At 42.3% G+C, this 26,377-nt stretch overlaps 1 protein-coding gene across 4 annotated transcripts in view; it reads right to left on the bottom strand.

Annotated features, from left to right (window-relative positions):
- Window positions 1-20,823, bottom strand: part of SIK1 (Protein kinase superfamily protein) — an 80,494-nt gene extending 59,671 nt beyond the window's left edge. For all 4 annotated transcript variants that reach the window (XM_086785724.1, XM_086785725.1, XM_086785726.1 and 1 more), the window contains exons 1-5: window positions 19,261-20,823; window positions 8,051-8,139; window positions 7,847-7,954; window positions 7,649-7,756; window positions 23-113 (exon numbers count right to left, since the gene is read on the bottom strand). In XM_086785724.1, the coding sequence (XP_086641850.1) occupies window positions 23-113; window positions 7,649-7,756; window positions 7,847-7,954; window positions 8,051-8,139; window positions 19,261-20,176 (1,312 nt within the window). In that variant the 5' untranslated portion in view covers window positions 20,177-20,823. The remainder of the gene's footprint in view (window positions 1-22; window positions 114-7,648; window positions 7,757-7,846; window positions 7,955-8,050; window positions 8,140-19,260) is intronic.
- Between the last annotated feature and the right edge of the window lie 5,554 nt (window positions 20,824-26,377).

Genomic DNA, 26,377 nt, shown 5'->3' with positions numbered 1-26,377 from the left:
AACAGCCACAAAGGATGCTCACCAAGCTTCACCTCCCCTTGTTCTGTGAGCAGAATATTACCACCTTTGATGTCTCTGTGGACCTTGTATATCAAATGTAGGTATTCCAAACCCTGTCGTGCAGACAAGAAACAAAGATATCATAAGAACATGATAACAATAGCCTAAAATCCAAGTTCAATCACAGAAAATGCATGTGCATGATTGACACAAAAATAAAGAAGCCCGCTTTTCATATGCATCATCCCCAAACAAGGCATGTGTCACCACACCATGGGAAAAACAGAAACATTAGGATTAAGGTTTAGTGAACCATATTTATAAAGAAACAGACAGAAGTGCTGAGCATAGACACATGTGAGTAAAGTAGGCGCAAGCCTGTTAAGGAATTCCATAACCTGGCTCATGGGAGTCGCAGACCCAGAACAAGAAGAGCAGATATTGGGGGAGGGGCACTAGGATTCCTAGGACCCATGTCATATATGGGAGAAGCTTTCTCTATTTCCTCAATCTCTGCTTGTTTTTCCAAGCATTTATTCCTGATACTCAAAGACGCGTCCGCAAGAGTACCCAACATTGAAATTAGAGGAGGCTTAGCTGGCCAGCCTTCCATGCTACAGGAGTTTTCTCCGGAGAAAAGAAGTTTTTGGTGTTGTTTATGTTCTCCGGAGAATAGAAGTTTTGGTGTTGTTCATAAACAATGTATGGTCAAATTGCCGCCTTCCAGTCACACTACTAACGCAGCATCCATCAATCAAGACACTCACAACCCCCCCCCCCCCCCCCCCCCCCCCCCCCCCCGAGTGCGTGGTTTGTGGGTCTGAGAGCCAAGCTGCCAAATGTGTGGGTGGGAGAGCCCTGCGCCCCCTATGCGAGTTGCTATCAGGGGGGTGTGGCGCATGCGAAGTGGTTCACTGGTTTTTGTTGGAGTTTGATCTGTGACAGGCATCGCCTTTTCCTGCTGCTGTCACAGCAATCCCCTCTTCTTGAAGTAGGCCGTCCCATGCTTCTGCAGTGAGCCGTCTTCTCTTCTTGCTCATCACCTGTTCTTGCTTCTCCTGCTGATTGTCACCTTTTCCTGTTGTTCCCTTCCCGCTTGCTGGCTGTCGCCTATTTCTTGTTCATAGCCGCCTCTGCTTCTGCTCAGTCTCAAGGCTTGTGTGTGCGCATGTATGTGAGAGAGAGAGGGTGTGTTTTTTCCTGCTCTGTTTTCGATACGGATTCACAGCAGCATGCGTCTACTCCGATCATGGAGATAAGGTTCTTGGAATGGATCCCAAGAGACTCAAAGAATCGGTAACTATGAACCATGATAACCCTGATGCGCATTACATGTTTTCTCTATTGCATAAGGATTTCGAGGAAAATCTGACTGTGTGGGATAAACCTAAGCCCACTTTGAAATACGAAATTTATGTGCAAACTATTCTGTCAAAAGTTAAGAAATTCTCGGAATGTGTGGTCATTTTGAAATACAAATTTTATGTTCAGACTATACTGTTGAAAGTTAAGAAATTCTCGGAATGTGCGGTCATTTTGTTTTTTCCTAGGAAAATGCCTAGTGCAAATGATGTTGCTCAGTGGGCTAAGAACTTACTTGGTGGATGCTATGTTGATGGGGTTTATTATGTGGTTTTTGTATCAACTCTAACAAGATACTATGCTTATCGTGCACCCAAAACTAGATAGTGACATGAGAGATAGACAATCAATAACACGACTTGAGAGAGTACCGAACATGAAAGCGAAACACTAACCCTTCGATTCATTTAAAAGTCTCTCTCTGGCAATCCCAGAGTCACATGTTTATACAAATGGTCATCCCACTGTAGGTGCTCCGTTTGGCACTGAGTAAGGTGTGATTACTGCACAGTTGCTGCTAACTGCCAATCGGGTGGCACCATCCATGCAAGTGAGTCACTGATCTCAGTTGAAGTGCAAACAGCAAGTAGCCGATGGAGAGGGCTACAAGTGGGTTCTCGATGCACTTGACTTGTAACTTGAACACCTCCAACCTCTCAATGGAAAACCTATTTCAGCTGGACACTTGCCAGTTGAACACATATCAGCTATCAATCAAACACCAGCCACGTCAGCTGGACACTTGACAGAGACTGGTTTCTGAAAAGCCCTATTTTTGGTTGATACAGCTTTGCAAATATAGGTGGCTGATGTGGACGCTAATGTGGGCAGTGACTGTGATGAGCAATGTATGTGTTGGTGTCGCGGCAGCTCACTACCAGTGGGCAGTAGGTCGAGAGGTAATGATAACTGTTGAAATAATACACCAATATATCACATGTGAAATCGGGGATATGGGCATGTGATTCAAAGGTCTTATAGCCATCATCCATATGGTGTATTATGGTCAAAGGAGGATCCAAATCAGCATATTCTAGGTGCCTATTGCAAGTGAGAAGAGGTTCAAACTTGCACCCAAATCTAGGCAATTTTGGAGCTCTTGGAGGTTCTCACTTCAAGGGTAGATTAGGGTTTTGCTTAAGGGTTAACCATGCCCTTAATCCATTGTACTCCAGCCTTTAAAGGCATTGATCTAATACAAGAGCACACCAATATTATCCTATCTCATTGTGTCATTATGCTGCCCATTTGATTAACCGTGTGATTAAGTATTAATCTCTTTTTAGCTTAGCTTGCATGCATGCTTGCACCATGAGTTCAAAAAGTTATCATCTAAGACAAATAGGATTAGCACTAATCAAGCTTATAATCCTAAAAGCCATGAAACCTTCTCTCTTTATACCCACAGCCATGGAGACCTTGAATGCAACTCATATTGGCAACAATAGCTTAATCCACTCTTGGGGTATGTCCCTAGGGCCTAGGCACAGCTCGCCATCAGCTCAAATGCCCCAAATCAGCTGTCGCTGCTGCCGCCATCGCCAATTAGGCCAGGAGAGGAAAAAGGAGAAAATCGAGTAAAATCGGTAGTTTTGCAATGAATTGGTCTAATTCCTGAGAGGTTCAGGGATTTTCAGCAGCTGCAAACACACCTTCATGGTCAGAATCCTCAAAATTAGCAACGAGAAGTGGTTGCAGCACTGTGGTAATCACAGAGACCACCTTTGGGAAAACAGAGATTAATGCATGATATTTGAGCTTAATGATGTGATTAGGGCTTTCAAACTCAGTTAGCTCATTGCTATAACATCATATTGAAACTTTTTGGCTGAAGATTTGAGGAAAGTTTCCATTTGAGTGATCCATGTAAGCTTTGTTTTCTGTCTTCAAAACAGTGAGCTAAAATCACTAATGGGTGATTAGTGTGGGCTTAATCTCAATTTTTTGGTTAATCATCAAAGTTTAAAAATGCCATCTTCTTGTGAATCCTCAAAAGCCAAGCATATCAAACCCAAGAAGAAGATCAAGAAGGCCAAGAAGCCCAAAACCAAACCATACCATTATGATTATGCAAATACTCTAATATGTCTAAATTTTTGTATACTCCCATGCATCTTTATGGTGATGGGGATTTCTAGCATCTCATAAATCTTTGTGTGAGGATTTAGACACTGCCCTTGGGCTGACAAAGCCAAGTGGGAAGACCTACCCAAGAAAACGGCCAACTCGATCAAACATGACAAATTTGAAGCCTATAGCTTTCATACTTGGCGAACCAAAATTAAATGTACCCTTATGAGGAAAGGGTTGTGGGATGTTGCAAACGGGAAGGAGAAGATGCCTACCACTAGGGATAAAAAGACCTTGTGGATCAACAAAGATGAAAAATCTTTGGCCATCATCGCTTTGGGACTAAGTGATACATACATCCATCACATAGATGGAAAAGACTCATCTAATGAGGCAGGGAATACTCTAGATGCTTTATTTGGGACATAGTCCAAAAATTCTAAAATCAACCTTTTAATCAAGTTTTTTGAGCTTAAGTTGAACCAGGGAGAGTCACTTTTTTCGACTCATCGCAACTATACGAAAAGTACTCTCACCCAGCTTGCAGGGATCAAAAAGACCATTGAAGAAGATGTGATCACAGCTGTGCTCTTGAGCCCCAAAAGGAGTTTGATAACATTGTTACCACACTCACAAACTTGCCGTAACCAAAATTGATGGATGTGGAAGCATCCTTTCTAGACAAAGACAACAACGTCAAGCAAAGGCAAGGCAACTCAGAAGGAGCTTTCTTCCGACAAAGGAGGCCACAAAAATGTTGGTAAAGCATCCTTCAAAGGTACAAATCAGAAAAAGGATTTTCCTAAGGAGTCATCTAACTTCTGTGGGAAACTAGGACATGAAGAAAAAAATTATTTCTTTAGAAAAAAAAAAAGGCACAAAAGACTCTTCTTGTTGCAGGTGAAAACAACTCAACTGGAGAAGAAGCTGAAGAGAAAGAAGAAGGTGCCTCAGCCGAGGCTAACTGCACTCCTCAAGGCCATTGGGCTTTCCAGACTAGCTAGAACCTATGCACCTGTGGTCATCTATCATCATAATTGGTATTGTAAACCGCCATGAGTAAGACCTTCAAGCACTTGGATGGTCATCATAACCAACATTGTAAACAGTAACTAGAGCTAGCATTGACATCATAGTAGCCATGGATATTTTGTTAAGGGAGGTTATTGAAATAATGCACCAAAATATCATATATGTGACATTGGGGATATGGACATATGGTTCAAAGGTCTTATAGCCATCATCCATTGCTTACACCATGAGTTCAATCATCTTCCTCAAGCCTCCATAATCTCAACAATAATGTGTTGAACAGAGAGCAAGAGAAAAGCATGCACGAAAGTGAAGCATTGATAGGAGCACAAGGCAACACTTCTGAACACGATGTAAAGTGGACAAGGATAGATGTTGGAATCTGCTACAAGCGGAGATAATTGAAGGACAGTATTGCGATGGTGATGGTTGCTGCTGTGCGTATGGGTGCAGATGCACGGACAGAGGCCATTGATGTGGTAGCAACATCAGCACTTATGGAGTAGCACCTAGAGAAGTGGAGCGCAAACGAGCAGCATGCACGGGTGTGCTATAAGGTGACGCGACCAATAGCTGCTACATGGACAAGGTTGTACCAAGCTTTGATACCAATTGTAGGTCTAAGGTCATGCCTTCCAAACTTCATGTGCAGCATCTATTGTACGCACATGAGAGAGAACAGAATCTTGACAATTCAACATCAGAAAAGAGAAAACACAACGATTTGCCTGAGTCACACCAATGGTAGCAAGGGTGGGAGGGGTGGCATTGGCAGTTGTAACAAGCCAATCCCAGAGATCCATTCCACGCAAGGCTGATTTCACCTTCACCTTCCACAAAGTGTAGTCGAAGCCATCCAACTTTGCAAACTCGGAGAACATATGAAGAGTAGTTAGGGCAGCCATCACAAAAGCTCAGGCTCAATCTCAAAAAAAAAAAAAACACAATCTTAAAAGAAGTGTCCTTACCAATCCTCAATCACAAAACCAACTTCTACAAAGAACACCTGTAGAGGGAAAAACGCGGCACAAACAGTGCCGCTGCCCTGAAGCAGGGCACCCAACAGGTGTACAGGGGGCTCAGGGGTCGAAAACCTTTTCCATGATGAGATTCCATTGACACATTGTACACCTTTTGTCTCATATACCCATTGGGTCTTCTGCAAGATATTAATATATCTTCTTCTTCTCTCTCTTTTTGCCCCTATTTCTTGCACATTAGGATAAGCTTAACCCAACACCCCTCCTAGCCAAAGCCTCTTTCTTGACATTATCTAGGGCACTGAAACTAGCTTCATCTGGGATAGGAGAATCTTGGAATAATATCTTCACCTTTTGGAAGGTGATAGCAACGCCATAGACCCGTAAGTAGGACCTGGCACTTCTCTTGCTAGACTTTGAGAAGTTCTAGGACTGTGTAGATTGGGCTTTTTGACAAGGCACTATGGTCCATAGGGGGTTCTTAACCACCACTTAGGTGAGAGAAGTGTCAGCCTGTTACTCCTCAGCACACAGCTAGATCCTCATCCAAAGCGCTAGTAGGGAAGATCGCTTTGCCATCGTCCGCTAGACCTGCCAGGGCTATCCTCTAGAACCTTTTTCTTCTTGTGTGTGGCAGAGGCCAGGAGCAATACCTAGGGGTGCAAGGCACACGTCTACAGGACTTCAACCTACCCATCTGCAGCGTGGAGAAGCTTCATGAATGACACACCAGCATACCTTGCTGGCACAAATGAGAACTTATCGCACTTTGTGGAAACGATTTGGGGATTTTTTCCTTGCCTCAAGGGCCACTGGCACAAGTCTTGCAGATTCTAGGTGGCTGACACCCCACCTTGACTTGGAGGCTTGGATCCCTAAGGGCACTCCAATGCACCACCTTGAGTGCATTCATATATCCCCAGTGCAGTAAATAGCCCCCCTTCCCTTGAGTATCCAACAAAAGCTCCTGCACTGGAGTTCAATGAGGCTCTCCCTAGCAAGCCTAGTAGTGGTGGGCCAATCAGGTTCTGCTTACCACCATGTGGTACATAACTTCTTCTTGGTCTTCTCAAGATCCAAGGTGTTGAAATCCACCTCGTCCTCTGGTTTCAAAGAGTTTCCACTATCATTCTTTCTTTGTTAAACACTTGCATCTAACTAATATCTCGCCCACAACTTTCATAGTTACTGGCAGCACTCCCAATTCAAAGAGTGCATCAGAAATTTTCCTGATGATGTGGTGGTATCGGTTATAGACTTTGCAGAGAACTGCACATTCAAAGTACAGAATGAAGTCCAATCAATGCATTGGCACAATGACCAATGCACCATCATGGTTCACATATGTTACTGGAAGCAGATGGGAAAGACTAAGAAGCCGGCCATCTTTTACATCTTTGATGATAAGACACATGACACATTGTTTGTGCAGCATTGTTTTTTTCTCCACAACCCAGAATGAGTTGAGCTTTTAATAAAAAACATGGGTTGAGACATGCTGGGAGGTGGGCAGCTCATGACAGGCACAACAAATACCATCACACTATCCAAACGGTTGAAACCGATGTGCCTACCATGGATCTTAAACTTGCTTGGTTTTTTTTTGGCTTTGAAAAAAGCATCAAGGATAGTTGGTACCAAATGGGGGTTCTTTTGAGACTCAAGAGCAAACACCAACCTAGAATCACAGGCATTATTTCTTGTGTCAGGAGCCAGCTTTAATCCTGGATGAGGTGGACACTAGTAGTGGTATGGAACACTAAAGTTTGGGCTGTGTGCCTGGCACGGCGTTAACCTGACCTCAAGCTCAGGGGTGCTCAAGAAGAGCTATGGCTGGGTGGTGAGATAGCCAGCTCTTTCCCCAAGAGTCTTTACTATCGAAATTTGATACATTGTTACGTGCAGGAAAATCAATCGAGAGATTGCTCATGTACACATCAGACCGGGATTGATGCACCCTAGACGTGCGAGTGCCTGTTTCACCAACCCACTGTAGAAGACCATAAAAGCATACTAGGTGATTAGCCAGACATGTTTGAGGCTTGGTCTCTAATCTAACCATTTCTACCTCACTCATGCCCATTTTATTCAGTTTCAGCTGAAACATGTATGGAGCTAGGGTTTCACAATCACATTCTGAATCTTGAACTTTAAGAAACTTAAAGAGAGCGATTCCAGGCATAAAATGCATTGCAGTCCACTACCTTGAGAGCTTCCCCACATATGTAGGCAATCTGCCGTTCCTCCAGTGACTCTTCAGTCACATGCAGTAAGTCTGCCACACTTCCTCCTCCACAATACTCCATTACAATCTGTTGGAAATAAGCTTCGCTTTAGCCACCCTTAAAAAATGCACAACATATTGCCAACACAAAAAGAGTTGAAGCAAACTTGACAAATACCCAAAGATACTCTTCTGCTTGATAACTCCCCAGGTAACGAACAACATTGGGATGATTGCACTGCTGAAGCATCTCAATTTCTCCACAAATGTCCTCATAGCCTTCTTCCTAACATGTAACAAGATTCAGACTGTGTTAGGTCAAGCAGCAATTATTTTAGTGCAATCATTTAATGCTAGAATATGAATAAAACAATTCACTTACCCCTTCACTCAAAGAGATGACCTTAATTGCTACCAACTCTGACGTTTTGAGATCTCTAGCCTTGTAGACCGCCCCATAGGATCCTTTGCCTGCTCAAATCCAAAGTTCAACATTACCTTGCAGAGTCCATGAATAGTACTCTACATAGACCAGAACAGAACTCTGAAAAGATAATCCATTAGTACATTGGGTAATCCTCCATGACAAATGTTAGCTCTGATGTAAAGGTGGTGAAAGTCCTAAATATGCCATGATGTGAAGAAAAAAACAAGCCCCACAAAGACATAGCATGTTAATTAATTAGTACAGTCAGCCACAAGGATGCCTAGAGAAACGTAAAAGTTGAGAGAGCTCTTCATGCCTTTGGCTTATCCTCTTTATATTTTCTTGCTTCGTCCTGTCCACCTTATCCCTGAGGGTGGACACTGGAGATGAGACCTTGATTTCTCAGTGGAGGCCTGTTTATTTGTTAAGCACTGCATATAAAATCATGGCTTAGACCATTAGCCTGCTACTTCAGCTGTTTTGCTGGAGTTGATTAAAGCTAAGCCATTTCATTGCCTGACATTGAGAAAGCAAATGATAAGACTTGGATTTCTTGCAGTGCACTGTCCAGGGTTTTGAATTTTCAGATGCTTGGATTAAAAGAGTGTCTTTTCTGCTGGTCCTGCTGAAGAGAGATGTATACCGTTGGGAATGGTTGGATTCACCATACTATGGGAAATCTGGTGTTCAAGAAATGAGCGGTTATATACAGGAGCAGTCAATGTTTAGATCTTGTACAGATTAAGTAAATTAAAGCTAACTGTGAAATGTTGATTAGACAAAAGGCTTTAGTGATCCCAGTTGGGGGGTGCTGTTGGGCAGATTCTAACATCTTTGAGCTTGACAGCCTGCATTGGGTTTGGTTTTTCTTGGGAAGACACATTTTGTGTAAGGTTGTGCCCCTGTTGACGAGACTTTGCATGTAGTTCCTTATACACACACACACACACTTATACATACATACATACATACATACATACATACATACATATATATATATATATATATACATATATGTATATATATACATATATATAAATATATACATATATGTATATATATACATATATGTATATATATACATATATGTATATATATACATATATGTATATATATACATATATGTATATATATACATATATGTATATATATACATATATGTATATATATACATATATGTATATATATACATATATGTATATATTTACATATATGTATATATATACATATATGTATATATTTACATATATGTATATATATACATATATGTATACATATATGTATATATATACATATATATATACATATATGTATATATATACATATATATATACATATATGTATATATATACATATATATATACATATATGTATATATATACATATATATATACATATATGTATATATATATGTATATATATACATATATATATACATATATATATATGTATATATATACATATATATATGTATGTATACATATATGTATGTATATATACATATATACATACATATATGTATATATACATACATATATATACATATATGTATATACATATATGTATATATATGTATATACATACATATATATACATATATATATATATATGCACACACACACATCTATATATATCTATATATGTATGTATGTATAGATAGATAGATAGATAGATAGATAGATGTGTGTGTGTGTGTGTCCATCTCTCTCTCTCTCTTGAAGAGGTGACCCACTTTAAAGAATACAGGCATTTTTCTTGGTGACAATCTTACTCTTTCACAGCTTGCACATATGAAGGAAGTCATGCCAAAGATTAGGGCGGCAAGAGAAAAGGGAAAGATAGAATTTTATAGAGAAGGGAGGGTGGTCATCGTGGAGTGACGCTCTACATGACGGTGCGAGACCTATGGGACCAAATTAAAGCTGGCAGCCTGGAACTGCAATGGATCCCTCAGACTTGATGTAAGTGCCTTTGAGGACAGCTTTAGAGATAGAGATATAGTCTTCTACTCAGAGACTCACCAAGCCCCTGGTCAGATGATGCCACAGGTGACAGGATACAGATGGGAGACAGCTTGCAGAGTAGGGACGAGATCGGTACAAAGTAGTAGAGGATCAGGGGGGGTGGCAATTCTTTTCAGGGAGGAGCTGCAACCGCTTCTACACATCATTCGAAGAGATGATCAGGCCAGATATATGTGGGTGAGACTGAGGGCCGACAAAGGCAGATTCCTGTATATTGCCATATGCTATTTTGCTCCTAGTACATCGACATATGCAGCACCTAGATTGCAGTCTCCTTTCTCTGTGCTAGATGATGACATATGGGAGTTCTCTAGGGATGGAGACATCATCCTGTTAGAGGACTTTAATGCCCGGACGGGCAACCGCCAGACAGCCTTTTATGATACCTCAGAGGAGATGCTGAGAGAGCTGGACACTCTGGATATGGGATTAGACAGACGCTCACATGATGTGGAGTGCACAGAGTATGGGAGATATTTGGTAGATATGGGGACTACACATAGGTTGGCCATACTTTATGGCTTGCAGAGGTTTCCGTCAGCAGCTGGATTTACTTGCTTTCCACATAGACATGGTGCTAGCACAGTGGATTATGTTATGGCTATGCCGAGCTTTGTTTCATGCATTGAGGACTTCACAGTTGGATCTCGGCCCATTGGGGTAGTAGTGGATCATGCATTGTTGACATTGACTATCTCTTTTCACTTTACCACAGCTCAGAGGACACGAGGGGCAGATCACACTCGATATACTTTTACTTCAGAGACTGATGCTGTCTACAGAGATGGGATTTATAGACGTCTATACACAGAGGAGCCAGGAAGACCTTTGGAGGAGCTGACCCATATACTGACAGAGACTTTACAAGATGCAGCGAGAGAGGCACAGTGGGTTAGGCGATCAACTCCCACATTTACATATGGGCAGGAGATTGTGGAGTATACAGACGCATATACATATCTTGGGGTAGTATTCAGTGGGCCAGTGTTTTCGATGAGGAGAGTGTTGGGGTAAAGGCATTATGCCCACCCTTGTAGTGTGTACAAGCCCATACACAGAGAAGAAGGGAGAGAGAGAGAGAGAGAGACATATGTGGGGATAAGTCAACTCATCAAGTGTATGAGTGTGTGACTCCCCTATCACACATGTATATTTGCACTAGTACACATAGTGCACTTAGTACATTAAAAATACACAGAGAAGAAGGGAGAGAGAGAGAGAGAGACATATGTGGGGATAAGTCAACTCATCAAGTGTATGAGTGTGTGACTCCCCTATCACACATGTATATTTGCACTAGTACACATAGTGCACTTAGTACATTAAAAAAGAGAGAGAGAGAGACATGTGTGGGGATAAGTCAACTCATCAAGTGTATGAGTGTGTGACTCCCCTATCACACATGTATATTTGCACTAGTACACATAGTGCACTTAGTACATTTAAAAAAATGTACTAAGTGCACTATGTGTACTAGTGCAAATATACATGTGTGATAGGGGAGTCACACACTCATACACTTGATGAGTTGACTTATCCCCACACATGTCTCTCTCTCTCTCTCCCTTCTTCTCTGTGTATGTCTCCCACATGAAACCCTAACTCTTATCTCCCTTCAACTGGTATCAGAGCCATGGCGATTGCAACTGCAGCATTTGCTTGAAGAAGCAGGGGTGCGTGTCCACAGGCATTTTGACGCCAACTGCAAGGGCCACCGGTTTCACCTCTATAGCTGATTGTGGAGGTAGTAGCTTTCGCTGTCAGCCAGTTGCAGCCGAGGACTGGTTTACAGAGCCGATAGCCTGTGCGTGTGAGCGTTGGAGAAGTGCGCCAACCTATCTGCGCCTAAACAAATAAGATTCGCCACCGTCGTCACTTGCAGCCGCAGCTATTGCCAAAGCCAGGCCTGCCCACGCCATCATCATCATCGTCGTCTCGCTGGAGCTGCTGGATAAACACGTTGTAGCGAGCAACAGCAAGTAGAGGAAGGGCAGCGGCGCCTCACCAGCACGCGCAGGGAGGCCCTCGCTCTCTACAGGGAGTGGTTGTAGCCTGGCCACAAGGCGTAACATCAGCGCTCGCAGCAAATGAGGCGCCTATAGCGAAACGCCGCAACCAGCCTCCAGTTTTTTTTGTCTATCGTTGACACCAGCTCCCCTTTATCGCTACAGAGCTCCTCAGCTATTGCCCACCTGCACAGCAGCAGCAGCAGCAGCAGCACGACGCCCCCAACACCCCCCTTTCAGAGGTATTTGCTTCAATTTTGGAATTTGCATGTCCAATCATCAATTGAGGAGGTACAATCATCAATTGAGCAAGTACAAGTCCAAATTGCTCAGATTTTGAGCAAAATTGGCAAAATTGGGTGACATTGGTCACACTCCGGGTCAATTTGCAAGAAATTGGATGTCAAAATTTGGGGCTTTTGATGTAATTGTGCCATTGGGCATTCATACATGCTGTATGATGTGAGCAATCTCACATTCGGGACTAAATTGCAGGAAATTGGAGTGCAGATCAAAAGGCTTTTGTGCCAATTGGGTTGATTTGCATGCAGGCACTGGCATTTGATGCTTTGGGCAATGTGTTGATGCCTGTCAAGCACTCAATGTGCCTGTAAATCAAAGGGCTTTTATGTATTGGATGTATATGTGGCCCAGGGGAAGCATTGTGAAGACTCTGGATGCCTTCATGTGCATTAATGTACCATTCATGATCAGAAATTGATCTTGAATCAAAGGGCTTTTCAAGATTTTGTGCTTGTTGAGCTTGGCAAAGCAGCAGGGAAGACTTTTATGCCTTGAACCCTCCGAAATCCACTTGCAGTCAAGGGGCTTTTGCTCAATTTCTGTCCGGGACTGTTGTATGCAGTGGTAGGGACTGTCAAGGTCTGATTTTCACTCATTTGGACAGCCAGGAGAGCATTTATTGCTACTGTACTTGCTGGTACAGATTTGGTACAACTTTGTACAAGTTTTGGCATGGTTGTACATTGATTTGAGTGAGGAAAAGGCTCATTTTCAGTTGCTGTACTTGCCGGTACAGATTTGGTACATCATTGGTGAGCACTTAGTACTGTTGTACAGTATTTTGAAAGAGGAACAGAGCACATCTAAGGTGCTGTCATAAATCTGCAGCAACCATATTTTGGTGATTTTATCACATTCAGTGGGAGTAGAGTTGCATTCGTGCTTCCGCAGTGGGAGATAAACTTTGGGAGAACAACTGTGAGCATTTTGTGTGCTTTGGTGCAGTGTTTGCACATCTTGCAGGGAGTCAGGCATTGACTGTGTCAAAGGTTGCATATTGCTATGGCAACCACAGGTGAGAGCTCTTCATTGCTTCACATCAAAAAGCTTGAAGGCTCACATAATTATGACATTTGGCAAACCCAGTGCTATAATGTGTTGCTCCAGAAGAAGCAGCACAAGCCCATCAAAGAAAGGGGTGTAATGCCCTCTTCTCTTACTGCTGAAGAATGGGAAGATATGGATGAGCTAGCAAGATCCACCATCATGTTGTCTGTGTTTGTCAGACACTTTACTTTTCAGCATACGTGAAGAGAAGACAGCTTGGGGAATGTGGCAAAGATTGCAGGACTTGTATGCCCAGCAAAGTGCCTCAAGCAAAGTGTATTGGTTGAAGAAACTCATAGGTCTTCAAATGAAGGAAGGGGCGTCTATGACAGCCCATCTAAATGAGTTTAATGGTGTTGTCAGCCAGGTCATCAATCAAAAGTTGGCAATGGACGATGAGTTCAAAGCCACCTTTCTCTTATGCACTTTGCCAGAGAGTTGGGACACATTCAGGACAGCCACTAGCAATTCAAATGCTATGCTGTCATATGCAGATGTGGAGGGTGCTCTCCTTCAAGAGGAGATGAACAAGAAAAACAACTCTGTTGGAAAGTCCAATGCAATGAATGCACGTGGGAGATCCCAGCAAAGGGATAAAAGCCAAGAACGGGAAAGGAGCAAGTCCCGCTCCAAAAAGGACTTGGAATGCCATTATTGTGGCAAGAAGGGACATATCAAAAAGCAATGCTACAAATGGAAGAATGATCAAAAGGAAAAGGGCAAAGGAAAAGACAAAGACAAAGATGAAGCCAAAGATGCAAAGCCAAAGGGCAAAAGTGGAGTCAAGATTGAAGAAGTCAATGTGTCACATGCAGGTGACAGTGAGGATGAAGTCCTATTCACGTCTTCACTTGATGCCCATTCACTTCTTGCAGGAGATGGTCATGGTATGCACTCATGGATCATTGATTCAGGTGCCTCCTTTCATGTCACAGGTTGCAGAGACTTGTTTGTCAGGTATACTGCTGGCAATGAAGGAGTAGTTTATTTGGGTGACAACCATGCATGCAAGATTCTTGGCAGAGGTGATGTGAGGCTTGTGTTTTCAGATGGCTCACAGCTTATGCTCCATGATGTCAGGCATGTGCCTGAGATCAAGAAGAACCTACTTTCTACTGGACAGCTTGATGATGCTGATTATGTTACCACATTTGGTCGTGGAAAGTGGAAGATTAGTAAGGGCTCACTGGTTGTTGCCAGAGGCTCTAAGGTGGACACTCTTTACTTCATGCATGCTGGTGTTTGTCACCATGCTAATGTAAATGCAACCGAGCTGCCGGAAATCTCTATGTGGCATAGCCGGTTGGGACACATGAGTGTCAAAGGAAGGGAGCAATTGTCTCGTTTGGTTACTTGCCTTCTCTAAAGTTCTTAAGTTTTAAGTTTTGTGAGCATTGCATATATGGCAGGCAACTCCAGTGCCCCCACAAGAAAGCTCTTGGACAGAAAGATGCTCAGTTAGAGCTTGTACATACAGATGTATGTGAGATGCCTCAGCTTTCTTTGGGAGGGGCGAAATATTTTGTCTTTTATTGATGACGCCACACGCAAGGTGTGGGTTTATCCTCTTCATTTGAAAAGTGATACATTCTCAGTGTTTGAGAAGTTTGTTGCTCATGTTGAGAATCAAACTGGCAAAACACTGAAGGCTTTGCGTTCCGACAATGGTGGAGAGTATATGTCCAAACAGTTTCAGTACTTTTGTGATGCTAAAGGCATCAAGAGGGAGCTCTCTACTCCTTATGATCCTCCACAAAACGGGACAGCAGAGAGGATGAACAAGACCATTCAGGAGAAGGTCCGTTCTATGTTGTCACATGCTGCATTACCTCATGGTTTTTGGGCTGAAGCTGTTATGACAGCCGTTCATCTTATAAACAGGTCACCTAACACGAGGCTTGGTGGGAAAGTGCCAGAGGAAGTATGGACAGGGAAGCCTCCGTCATACAAGCACTTGAGTGTTTGGTTGTGTTGCGTACGTGCACATACGCAAGGAAATACGCACCAAACTTGATCCTAAGTCTCACAAATGCATATTCCTAGGATATGGTGACAAAGGTGAAATGGGGTATAGACTTTGGGATCCAGTGAATAGAAAGATTATACGCAGCAATGATGTCATTTTTGATGAAACATGCATGTATAAGGAGCCTGCAAGGCAACAGGAGCCTGGCAGAGTCATCTTTGATGATGATGGACATCATGGACAACAACCAAGGGCCGTAAATCAGCCATTACAGCAGCAAAACCAGCCCTTAAATGGTGCTGAAAATGGTCCAAATGGACAGCCAGAGATGGCAGAAGATATCCCTATGGATATCCCACAGTTAGAGGAGATACCGGGCATGATTTTTCAACCTTATGGCATGGAACAGGAGCCACCAATAGGTGATATGCAGGCTGGACAGCAACCTGCAAATGATGGTCATTGGGTACGGAGGTCCACAAGACCCTCCAAAGCCCCTGACAGGTTTGTTCCAGGGGTTGACTACTTGATGCTCACTGACTGTGGGGAGCCCTCATGTTATAAGGAGGCTTTACAGAGGGCAGACAAGGCTCTTTGGGAGCGTGCTATGAAGTCAGAGATGGATTCTCTGCACAAAAATGGAACATGGAAGTTGGTGCATTTGCCTAAAGGCAAGAAGGTTTTGCCATGCAAGTGGGTTTACAGGCTCAAAGTTGCACCTGATGCAAAGCCAAGATACAAAGCCAGGTTAGTGACTAAGGGCTTCAAGCAGAAATATGGTGTGGACTTTGATGAGATCTTCTCTCCAGTGGTCAAAATGACCACACTTAGAGCTGTATTAGCTTTGGTTGCTCATGATGATCTGGATTTGATTCAAATGGATGTGAAGATTGCTTTTCTTCACGGTGATCTCCATGAGGAGATATATATGCAACAGCCAGAGGGTTATGGAGTGAAAGGAAAGGAGAAGCTTGTATGCAAGCTGAAAAAGAGTCTTTATGGGCTCAAACAGGCACCAAGGGAATGGTATCATAAATTTGATACATTCATGAAATCCTAGGATTTCAGGAGGAGTGAAATAGATCACTGCTTATACACCAAGAAAGCTTTGGATGGCAGTCTATTGATCCTCATCTTGTATGTTGATGATATGTTGATTGCCGGGAAATCTCGTAAAGAGATGGATGCCTTGAAGAAGAGGCTGCATCAAACCTTTGATATGAAGGATTTGGGTGATGCAAATCACATTTTGGGTATGCGGATACTTCGGGACAGAAATCAGCATGTGTTGTATTTGTCTCAGAAGGAATACATTGGCAAAGTTTTGCAGAGGTTCAATATGGAAGGGGGGAAGAAGACTAGTACTCCTTTGCCTCCATATGTGAAACTCAGTGCCATGGACAGCCCACAGTCAGATAGTGGCAGGGCTGATATGGCCAAGATTCCGTATGCTTCAGCTTGTGCAGTCTCATGTATGCCATGGTTGCTACCAGGCCGGACATTGCATTTGCAGTGGGAGTGGTTTCTAGATACATGGCCAACCCTGGCAAGAAGCATTGGGAAGCAGTGAAAGGTGTCATGAGATACCTGAAGGGCACACAGGATATGTGCATTTGCTTTGGCAAACAGGATGCATTAGTGCATGGTTACACGGATTCGGATTATGCCGGTCATCCAGATAACCGGAAGTCTACTACCGGTTATGTGTTTACATTCACAGGAGGTGCTGTGTCATGGATATCCAGGATGCAGAAGTGCACTGCCTTATCTACTACAGAGGCCGAGTATATTGCAGCCACAGAGGCTTGCAAGGAGGCATTATGGCTATCTCGGTTAGTGGTTGATTTGGGTTATACAGGGGATATTCCATTGTTGCATTGTGACAGTCATAGTGCCATCCACTTGGCAAAGAACCCTGTCTTTCATGCAAAGACCAAGCATGTGGATGTGAAGTATCACTTCATCAGAGAGGTGATAGAGAACAAGCAAATTCAGCTTGTCAAGATTCATACGGATGACAACCCGGCTGATTTGTTGACAAAGAGCTTGCCTCCAGAGCGGTTTGCTCATTGCAGACACTTGATGGGCATTGGATGAGGCCAGTTTCAGCCTTGATATGGCCTTGTATATTATCATGTACATGCTGTTTTTTCTTTTCCTTCATTTAAGGGCACTTTGCCTTTAAGTGGGAGGTTGTTGGGGTAAAGGCATTATGCCCACCCTTGTAGTGTGTACAAGCCCATAAGTTATAGTACATAGTACACTTAGTACATTTAATGTACTAAGTGCACTATGTGTACTAGTGCAAATATACATGTGTGATAGGGGAGTCACACACTCATACACTTGATGAGTTGACTTATCCCCACATATGTCTCTCTCTCTCTCTCTCTCCCTTCTTCTCTGTGTATGTCTCCCACATGAAACCCTAACTCTTATCTCCCTTCAGAGAGCAGCAGAGACTAGATTGACTAGAGCACATGCAGCCCTAGGTGGTTTGGAGAGGATGTGTTCGCAGGTTCAGTTTCAGGAACCTCGAACGAAAAACTTTGGCTTTTTGACACTCTAGTGACATCAGCTATGCTTTATGGAGTGCAGATATGGGGCCCTTCAGTGGGCCATCATAGCGCAGGCGGGTGGAGAGGTATGGAGAGGCCTTTGGTATCTATGATTGCTAGGATTATTAGAGCCAAGGCCTTGGTACCTCATGAGATTATTCGAGCAGAGCTAGCGGCTGCCCCTCTGGTGATTGAGGCTCTTACGAGATCAGTCTCCTACATACATGGCTTGTGGGATCTCCCCCGAGACAGATATGCACGCCTCGCCCTTGAGTCCTCCCGACAGTTAGCTTTACAGGGAGACACGCCTTGTTGGTATGGATAGATGACATCTTGGTTCCATGCACATGGTTTTAGCATGGACAAATTGCCTCCCTTCCAGTATTCTCTGGAGGCACCCTCTCTCACTCACACGGACAGAGATTACCAGACACAAAGTCAACTTTTGTAGAAAAGCCACCATGCCATATCAAAAAATGGCATAGTCCTATGGCGTCCCATTCATACTAAGTACCAAATTCCTCAGAATCCGCATACTTTTGCTTCATCTCATCTAGTCCTATACCAACAAGATCCATCCATGTGGATTGGATGTAGGAAACGGTTCCTTTCCTTCTCAATGCATCGGCCACTGGATTGGCCTTGCTCGATCATGCCACTGATTGCTAGAAGATCTGGCTCCAGAAGTGCTAAAGGTCACTCCATTACGTACTTGGCATCGTCTAAAGCCAGCAAAACTGCCCATTTGGTGGTAGCCTTACTCTTAATACTACTTCTGTTTTTGCTCTTCGAGCTTCTGGCTCCATTGTTGTCCTGTAAGATTGCTGTGCTAAAGTCTACCACATGATATTAATTCCCCTTGTTAGCCGTGATCTAGTTAATAATATGTATAACCTTAAACTGAATATCACCTTCCTTGGCTGTGCTCTAGGTCACCCTTGCAAACCCTATATTCCTTCCTATGAATAGGAGTATAAAATTGGTCATGCTTATAGAAGTTTGAAATTGACAAAATATTTAACTTTGAATGAGAACCTTGCAGTGGTCATGAAAGTAATACAATTGCCAACTTGATTAATATACCAAAAACGAAAGAAAGTTTTCTTGGTACGTGCAAGTGTTACGGCTAGAATGTAGCTAGCACTGTCCAAAATTGATGGTGAATACTGAAAGCATTGGCATGATGGAATGTGGAAAGTAAAATTTGCAGGTTTTACATGAATACCATTGGAACTTCAATCTGTGATGGTGAAGTGCTTACCAAGTTCATCGAGGAGCTCATATTTTAATGAGGGATCTTCTCGTATTACATTGTCCTGCGCAGGGCTGCTCGCCCTCCTCCTAGCACTTTGGTTCAGCTCATGTGCATCCCTTTGAGCATCACTGAGTCCTCCTTTTTTAATAAAAGATCCTTCATCCCGTTTGAAGCTTTCCACAGCTCCGGATATGGAGCTAGAGGAGTTGCCACCATGCTTGGTCACAACAGTGGAGAAAGCATCTTCGGATCTGTGCACCACTGTGGAGTAAACCTCAGAAGGATCCACATTGCCTGTAGTAAATCCTAACCCTGATCCTCGACTTTCGTTATCTGATTTCTTCACAACAAAGGTTGAAAAAGCATCATCTGTTGCCTCTTGCTCATCTTTCCTCGTCCTGATTCTTGCAATCTGAGCATCTTTCTGCATGTATCTGATGGCAGCAAAGAAGTCATCCCCTCTGAGCAGAGCGCTGGCATCTTCGGTGGAGGTAGCCGCACTATGGAGGACAACAGAGGAGTCATCATCATCTTTTAGGGTAAAATTAGGGTTTATGTCAGAGGGATCATCTGTGACATCGAAGGCATCGGTGCCTGCGAAGCGTTTGGCCAAGCTCTGCAGCAATGGCGGGGGGGAGTCTACATCATCGTCATCTTCTTCTTCTTCTTCTTGGCCTCTGCGAAGCATGGTGGCATAGACATCGCCCGGCTCTATGTGTCCAGGTCCACCAATACCGCCATCGCCTTCTTCTCCGCTTGAGTTTCTGCCTGCTGCAGAAGAGGAGGCGTCGCTACCCCCTCCTCGATGAATTACTACTGTGGAGTAAATGCCTGATTCTGCATCGTCCCCTCCTCCTCTGTACACCACTGTAGAGTAGATGTCTGCGTTGGATGAGGACTCGGAAGCTCTGTGAGAAGCCATGTTTGATGATTGGACAAGCTACAACATCATGTTGATTCGCACAAAGGTAAAGGCCATAGCGTTGATGCTTGCACTCAGAAAAAGGCTTCACACAGTCAGCAATTGTTAGTGCCAGGTGGCATTTTTCCCTTTACTGGACGACCCCTGTTGGAACCTCCAAACTGCGTGCCTGAGCCTCTCAATTCCTGCCAGAGCTCCTTCGTGAAACTCATTCTGTATATAATACTAGTAGCGTGTCCTGTCGGAGCTAGACCACGGTGAGGGAGGTCGGCGACAGATCGCCCGTTGCCGTGCGTGATGTACAGCAAGTGGTGGGCGTTGCGCACAAGGGATGCCGAGGAGCATAAATTAGCTTTGATTTTTTTACTGCGGCCGACCAAGGTTCCAGAAAAGAACTATTCCCTCTCTACAAACAACCATCTCTCTCTCTCACACACACGTATATGCACATGACCCTCTCTCTCCCTCTCTCTGTCATGTACACACACTCTCAAATGTTGAAACTCTCTCTCTCTCTCACATGCACACACATATATACACCTGCTCTCTCTCTCTCTCTCTCTCTCTCTCTCTCTCACACACACACACATACATGCACACACTCCCTCTCTCTTCTTTTACTCTCCCACACATAGAAGCGCTCTCTCTCTCTCTTTCAATCTCTCTCTCTCTCTCTCACTTACACTCTCTCTCTCTCTCTCTCTCTCTCTCTCTCTCTCTCTCTCGCGCGCACACATACACATATGTAAATATATAGTATATACAATATTATGTTTTAGATACGTAGACCTATACATAGACACATATACTTATACATATATACATGTATTTAAAAATATAAATACAAACATCAACATAATTTAATTAATTTTGATTAAATTTTAATGTGTAGAGATGGGTGATAAGTTGTGGTCACTTTTAAATATATAGATAGATATATCATACACACATCTAAACACATACACACACACACACACATATATATATATATATATACATGCACACTCTCAAATGTCGAAACTCTCTCTATCTCTCTCTCTCTCTCTCTCTCTCTCTCTCTTACACACACACACACACACACATGTACACACATGCAGATGTACTAATGCAAACACACCCTACACACTCTCACACATAGACGTCCATGTCTGTCTCTCTGTGTGTTTCTCTCTCTCTCTCTCTCTCTCTCTCTCTCTCTCTCTCTCTCTCTCACACACACACACACACACACACGCACATGTACTAATGCAAACACACACTCTTTCCCCCTACACACTCTCACACACATACACTAATGAAAACACACACTATCTCCTCCCACACAAACTATTTCCTACATAGAAATTCTCAAGCTCTCTCTCTCTCTCTCTCTCTCTCTCTCTCTCTCTCTCACACACACACACACACTTAAATAGATTCACACACATATATATAATTTTAATTAATTAAATTTTAGATTAAATTTTAATGGTAGGGATGAGTGGTGAGGTGTGCTCACTCTCAAATAAATACATCTTACATGTAATCTCTCTCTCTCTCTCTCTCTCTCTCTCTCACACACACACACACACATGCACATGCACACTATTTATATATACATGCTTACATACCTATAGATACACATACATACATAATATATATAAGTGTGTGTATCTATAGGTATGTAAGCATGTATACAAAGATTTCATTGAAAGATGTGAGATGAGATCTTCTTAGATTCAAATTCAAAATTGCATTGGAAGATGTGAGATTTGGCTCCTCCTCACGCTTGCAGGAGGAGTGGTTATTTTGAATTAACCCCACCTCCTTTGCCCACGTGGAGGGAGGTGGGGTTGTGGTTAATCTTGTATAGATGTTGTCAAAAACATAAATTAATTTGAGTATGGTTATTCACCTTCCCAGATTGCGCTGAAGCCGACGTTCCGGAGGGCGGGCAGCAGCTTGTGATGGTTGATGATGTTGAGCCAACCGCCATCTCGGATGCTATATTTAAGCTCTGCCATGCCAAACATCGACCCAACCCTCGTGACTCCTTCTTTACGCACCCTGTATAGATTGACCTCATCACCCACACAGTCCACATACGCTCAATTGGCATGCCCTCATGCGCTATGCGAACGGCTCGCGGCTTCCTCTTGTGTGCATGCCTTGGTCGCCCACCGTGTAGACCATCCAACCCGTAGCGTGAAGGCGCATGGCCATGGTAGCTTCCATCCCTCCGGACGTCCTCCATGTGCTTCCAGGAGCGGGGAGCCCAATCATTCACTATGCAATGGCCCTATTTTTCAATGTCTGCCTCACCGGTGTTCTTGTGATCATGAGCTACTGGACCTGCTCGTTCTCCACCCGCCGTGTCATTTCGATTCATAGATGATTAATCGATTTTTTTTCACGCATTGTGGGCCCTTATTTATTGAGTAAAGCTTGTTTAGAAATTCTATTCTTGCAACACGTGTCCACTTCAGCGAAGCTCGTTTATATAGTATAGAGATATAGAGATATAGAGATATAAAGATATAGAGATATAATGTAGCTAGAGATGGGCAGGCATGTATCGTAAATTAAAATTGTGAATATTATTCAAGAGAACCAACAAGAATTAACAAATTCATTATTCCAACCTAGCTTTTATGATTGGCCTTATTGCAGAAGAAGTACTAACATAACATGCTTTGAAAAAGAGAGACGCATATGATGATTAAGTGTCGAGCGGAGGTATTGTGCAAAAACGTCGTGAGTGTGTAATATAATCGTCTAGGGCATCATGCTCATAGTAATTTGAAATTGAAATTGATGATACAATATCTGTGTGGTCTTTGGAAAGTTGGTGATTCGGACTACCAAATGGTTTCCAAGCTAGGAAAAAAAAACATAACAAGTATGGACAAGTATACAATGTTCAAGTTTGTCGAGCAAACATAACTAGAGACAATTATGAACAAGCAAACAATGCTCAAACGTCAAACTCGTGTACCATGCATAAACTTTTGGCATGTGTAACGTAATTCACAAATGCAATTTGTGCACTTTGTTTGATGTTTATATTGTGTTGCTTTATTTCTTGTCATGTCCAGAGCTCGCAGCCCTTGTGTTCTATGTTTTTAACTTGTGCACTTCACTACTTGGATTTTAGAGTGACATGAGGAAATATGTGTTAATATATAGATTTTAGCTAGTGAATATATTGTGTATTGCTTGTGTATGTCCAAATTTTGAATAAAGAGAAATGTGTTCGATATTTTAGTACTTCCCAAGAGGAAATATGTATGTTGTTTGTGCATCAATATATGCACTTTTATATGATGTCTGTGTCAAGATGTATGTGCTCTGTTTGTAATGTTTGGATTTTAGCTACTCTACTTAGAATTGCACTAGTGTGCTACAATATATATAAATACATATAACCACGTTTTATGTGGTAGGAGAATTTACACCCTTCCTTTCCATAAATTTATAATACCAAAGAATGTGCCCTTCCTTGGGAAGGTTCTTGATAACATAGATTCTAGAACTTGGAGCTTTCTTTTCTACTGAGGTTTGATTTACGTACTTCAATGCTTTGCTTATAGCATCTTGCAACATGCATAAAATACAACGAGACAACATACAAAGAATGGCAAGGAAAGGATAAACAAATCAAGGAGCACAAGCAATGCATAGATGGAGTCATTTTAAACAAACTAAAAATATTTATCATAATAGCACAACCTTTGGATTTGGAATATTTAAAGAGCATCAGCAGATAGTCATGCCAAATGAGATGGCCTTGCTTAAGCAAACTTTCCTGACAGTGTGTTAATCATTTTCATTTTCAAGCGTATGACAACACAGATATGCAAATAATACTATAACACTTCAAAGTTGAGATTCACCCTCATGGACATCATGTCAACAACTTTCAAGATGCAAATCCACACAGCATACTAACTCAGTAATAAATTAAGAGAAGAAACTAGCTAAAAAGCACCAAAGAATTTAGATCTCTCTCTCTCTCTCTCTCTCACACACACACACACTGTGGCGAGTGTGGAATGGTCTTACTTGCAATGTAGCTTTGTATCCATTTGTGAAAGAATAGTTTAAAAACATTTCTCATCTAACCATAACATAATCAATTTAATGCTACCTAAATTAAGGTACTAGGCATTACACCTATAAACACATCTCGTTGTGCAAGCTTGAGATCCGGATGTGAGTCAACCCTCTGGTTTGGTCTAACCTTTATTGTGCACTCCTCAAACAAATTCTCCTTGTGTTGGCATTTCAACTCGAAGGTCTCCATAACAAAGATGGTTGGCATGACTACTCTGTACGTGTCTTCTATATGCTTGATTAATAAACATCCATACACCACTATTTGATGCCACATCACCTCCCTCCACCCAGCCAGTCACATGAAATTACATCGTCCCAGCGTCATATGCATTAACTGCAATTCAATAATAATTACAAATTATTCATATTGACATCACATTTAATTACAATAACTCACACTTAGGTACTCTGAAAGGCACAAGTCTGTATGCATCTCCTGAAATCATAGCACCTAACACATTTGTCTTTTTAGAAGGTGGCAAGGTCGAAAAAGCTAAGTTCTACAGCCTCTCCTCATTCAAGCAAGCAGGCTTCTTCTCCCAGTTCACTTGAGATAGTAATCTTCAAAAAAGAGAAAGAAAATAAAATTTAGGGTTTATTTATGGGACTAAACTCTACAAAGCTTTATAGTACATTATACCTGAAGAACTCTTCTCCTTGTTTAGGACTAATGATCATTGCATATCTCCAAGTAGTTTTCCTCAGCTTTAGATCAGGCTTGTAGTATGCAACCCTCCATTGTTCCTTGAATTCCTTTCGAGGGAGTTGATCTTTCAATATCTCAACTTCTCTTGTTGGACAAGTACTCATCCTGGAGCACGACATGATATTTGTGAGAGTACACCAAGAGGACAATTATACCAGGATGGTCAACCAACTCTTATTTGGGTCTCGAAATACTTCTTATTCAACTCTGAAGCTTGTTGAAGTATTGTCTCCTTGTTGGATTGTCCCAACGCTCTTATTAGCACAATCTTCTCAATGGGAGAGGAAGGAACATATCCAACCTCTTTTATCCTAACATAGCAAAATTATTAATATTGGATCACCAAAAATGTGTATACATAGAGATATATGGCATGCTTAAAACATGCATACATGTGCAATCTAGTAACAAGAGAGAGCACCTCCCCCTCTACCTCCTCCTCAAACTCCAAGAGAACCATGTCCACAGTTGGGGGTGGTAGTCCTCTCTATGTTTGAATGCTGCGTTTTAAGCTTCAAAACCTCAAGACATTCATTGCTCACAAATTTCAAGAACATTTAAATAATTGATTGATTTAAACGCACACCTCTGTTTATCTCCCCCATCCATGCAACCAATTGATATTTTCCATCCCAAACATAGAACATCTACTTCAAGAGGAACGACCACTCTATATCTTTGATCAGGTTCTCAAAGTCCTTGTTTTTCTTGTGCCATATGTCATCCCAAGATGCCTTGTTAGCTTCCATTATGTCTCTCATAGGCAACTTTGATGACTTCAATGAGCATATAAACTTCACCTTATTCCTCACATATCCATAATTAAAAAACTCATAACTGAGATTTTGATATCTAGAAAGCACCCTTCTTATGCAAGGGTTTCTCACTAAACGACAAAGAGGGACATAATACATGAGAGTGGACTTTGTAACCTATATGAGAATAAAAAATGTGCAATTGCTATTATGTTACATTTCATGAACAAAGTACATACCCAACAATGAATGAGGTAAAAGGCTTACGATAAGTCTCTATATTGTGTTCTGTAATAGATTCAAATGAAGCTTGGTAGAATATGTTACTTTGAACATATCTTCCCTTACTCCTTCCTCTACCTTAGCCTCATCCTCCTCTTCACTTTCTACAATCACCTCCACTTCTTCCTCTTCGTCCTGCTCCAATGTGTTTTAGGTGGTCCCCTCTGTCCTACTCTAATGTGTTTTGGGTGGCCCCCTCTCTCCTTTTTGTCTTCTTAGCTAGGTGAAAATTCTCCATACTGTTTTTCCCTTTGCCTCTTCAACTTCTTTTTTTATTCTCTTGTACTTAATGGGATCTAATCTTCCTCGTCGTTTGGCACCACACGCTTCTTCTCCTGGTGTTTGTGAGAAGCAATACTTCTT

The sequence above is a fragment of the Cibotium barometz genome, chromosome 48, assembly GCF_041138505.1.
Source record: "Cibotium barometz isolate CiBa-2024 chromosome 48, ASM4113850v1, whole genome shotgun sequence".
Lineage (NCBI taxonomy): Eukaryota > Viridiplantae > Streptophyta > Polypodiopsida > Cyatheales > Cibotiaceae > Cibotium > Cibotium barometz.
The sequence above is the reverse complement of the archived record's forward strand: the minus strand, read 5'-3'. Positions and strand labels throughout refer to the sequence as shown.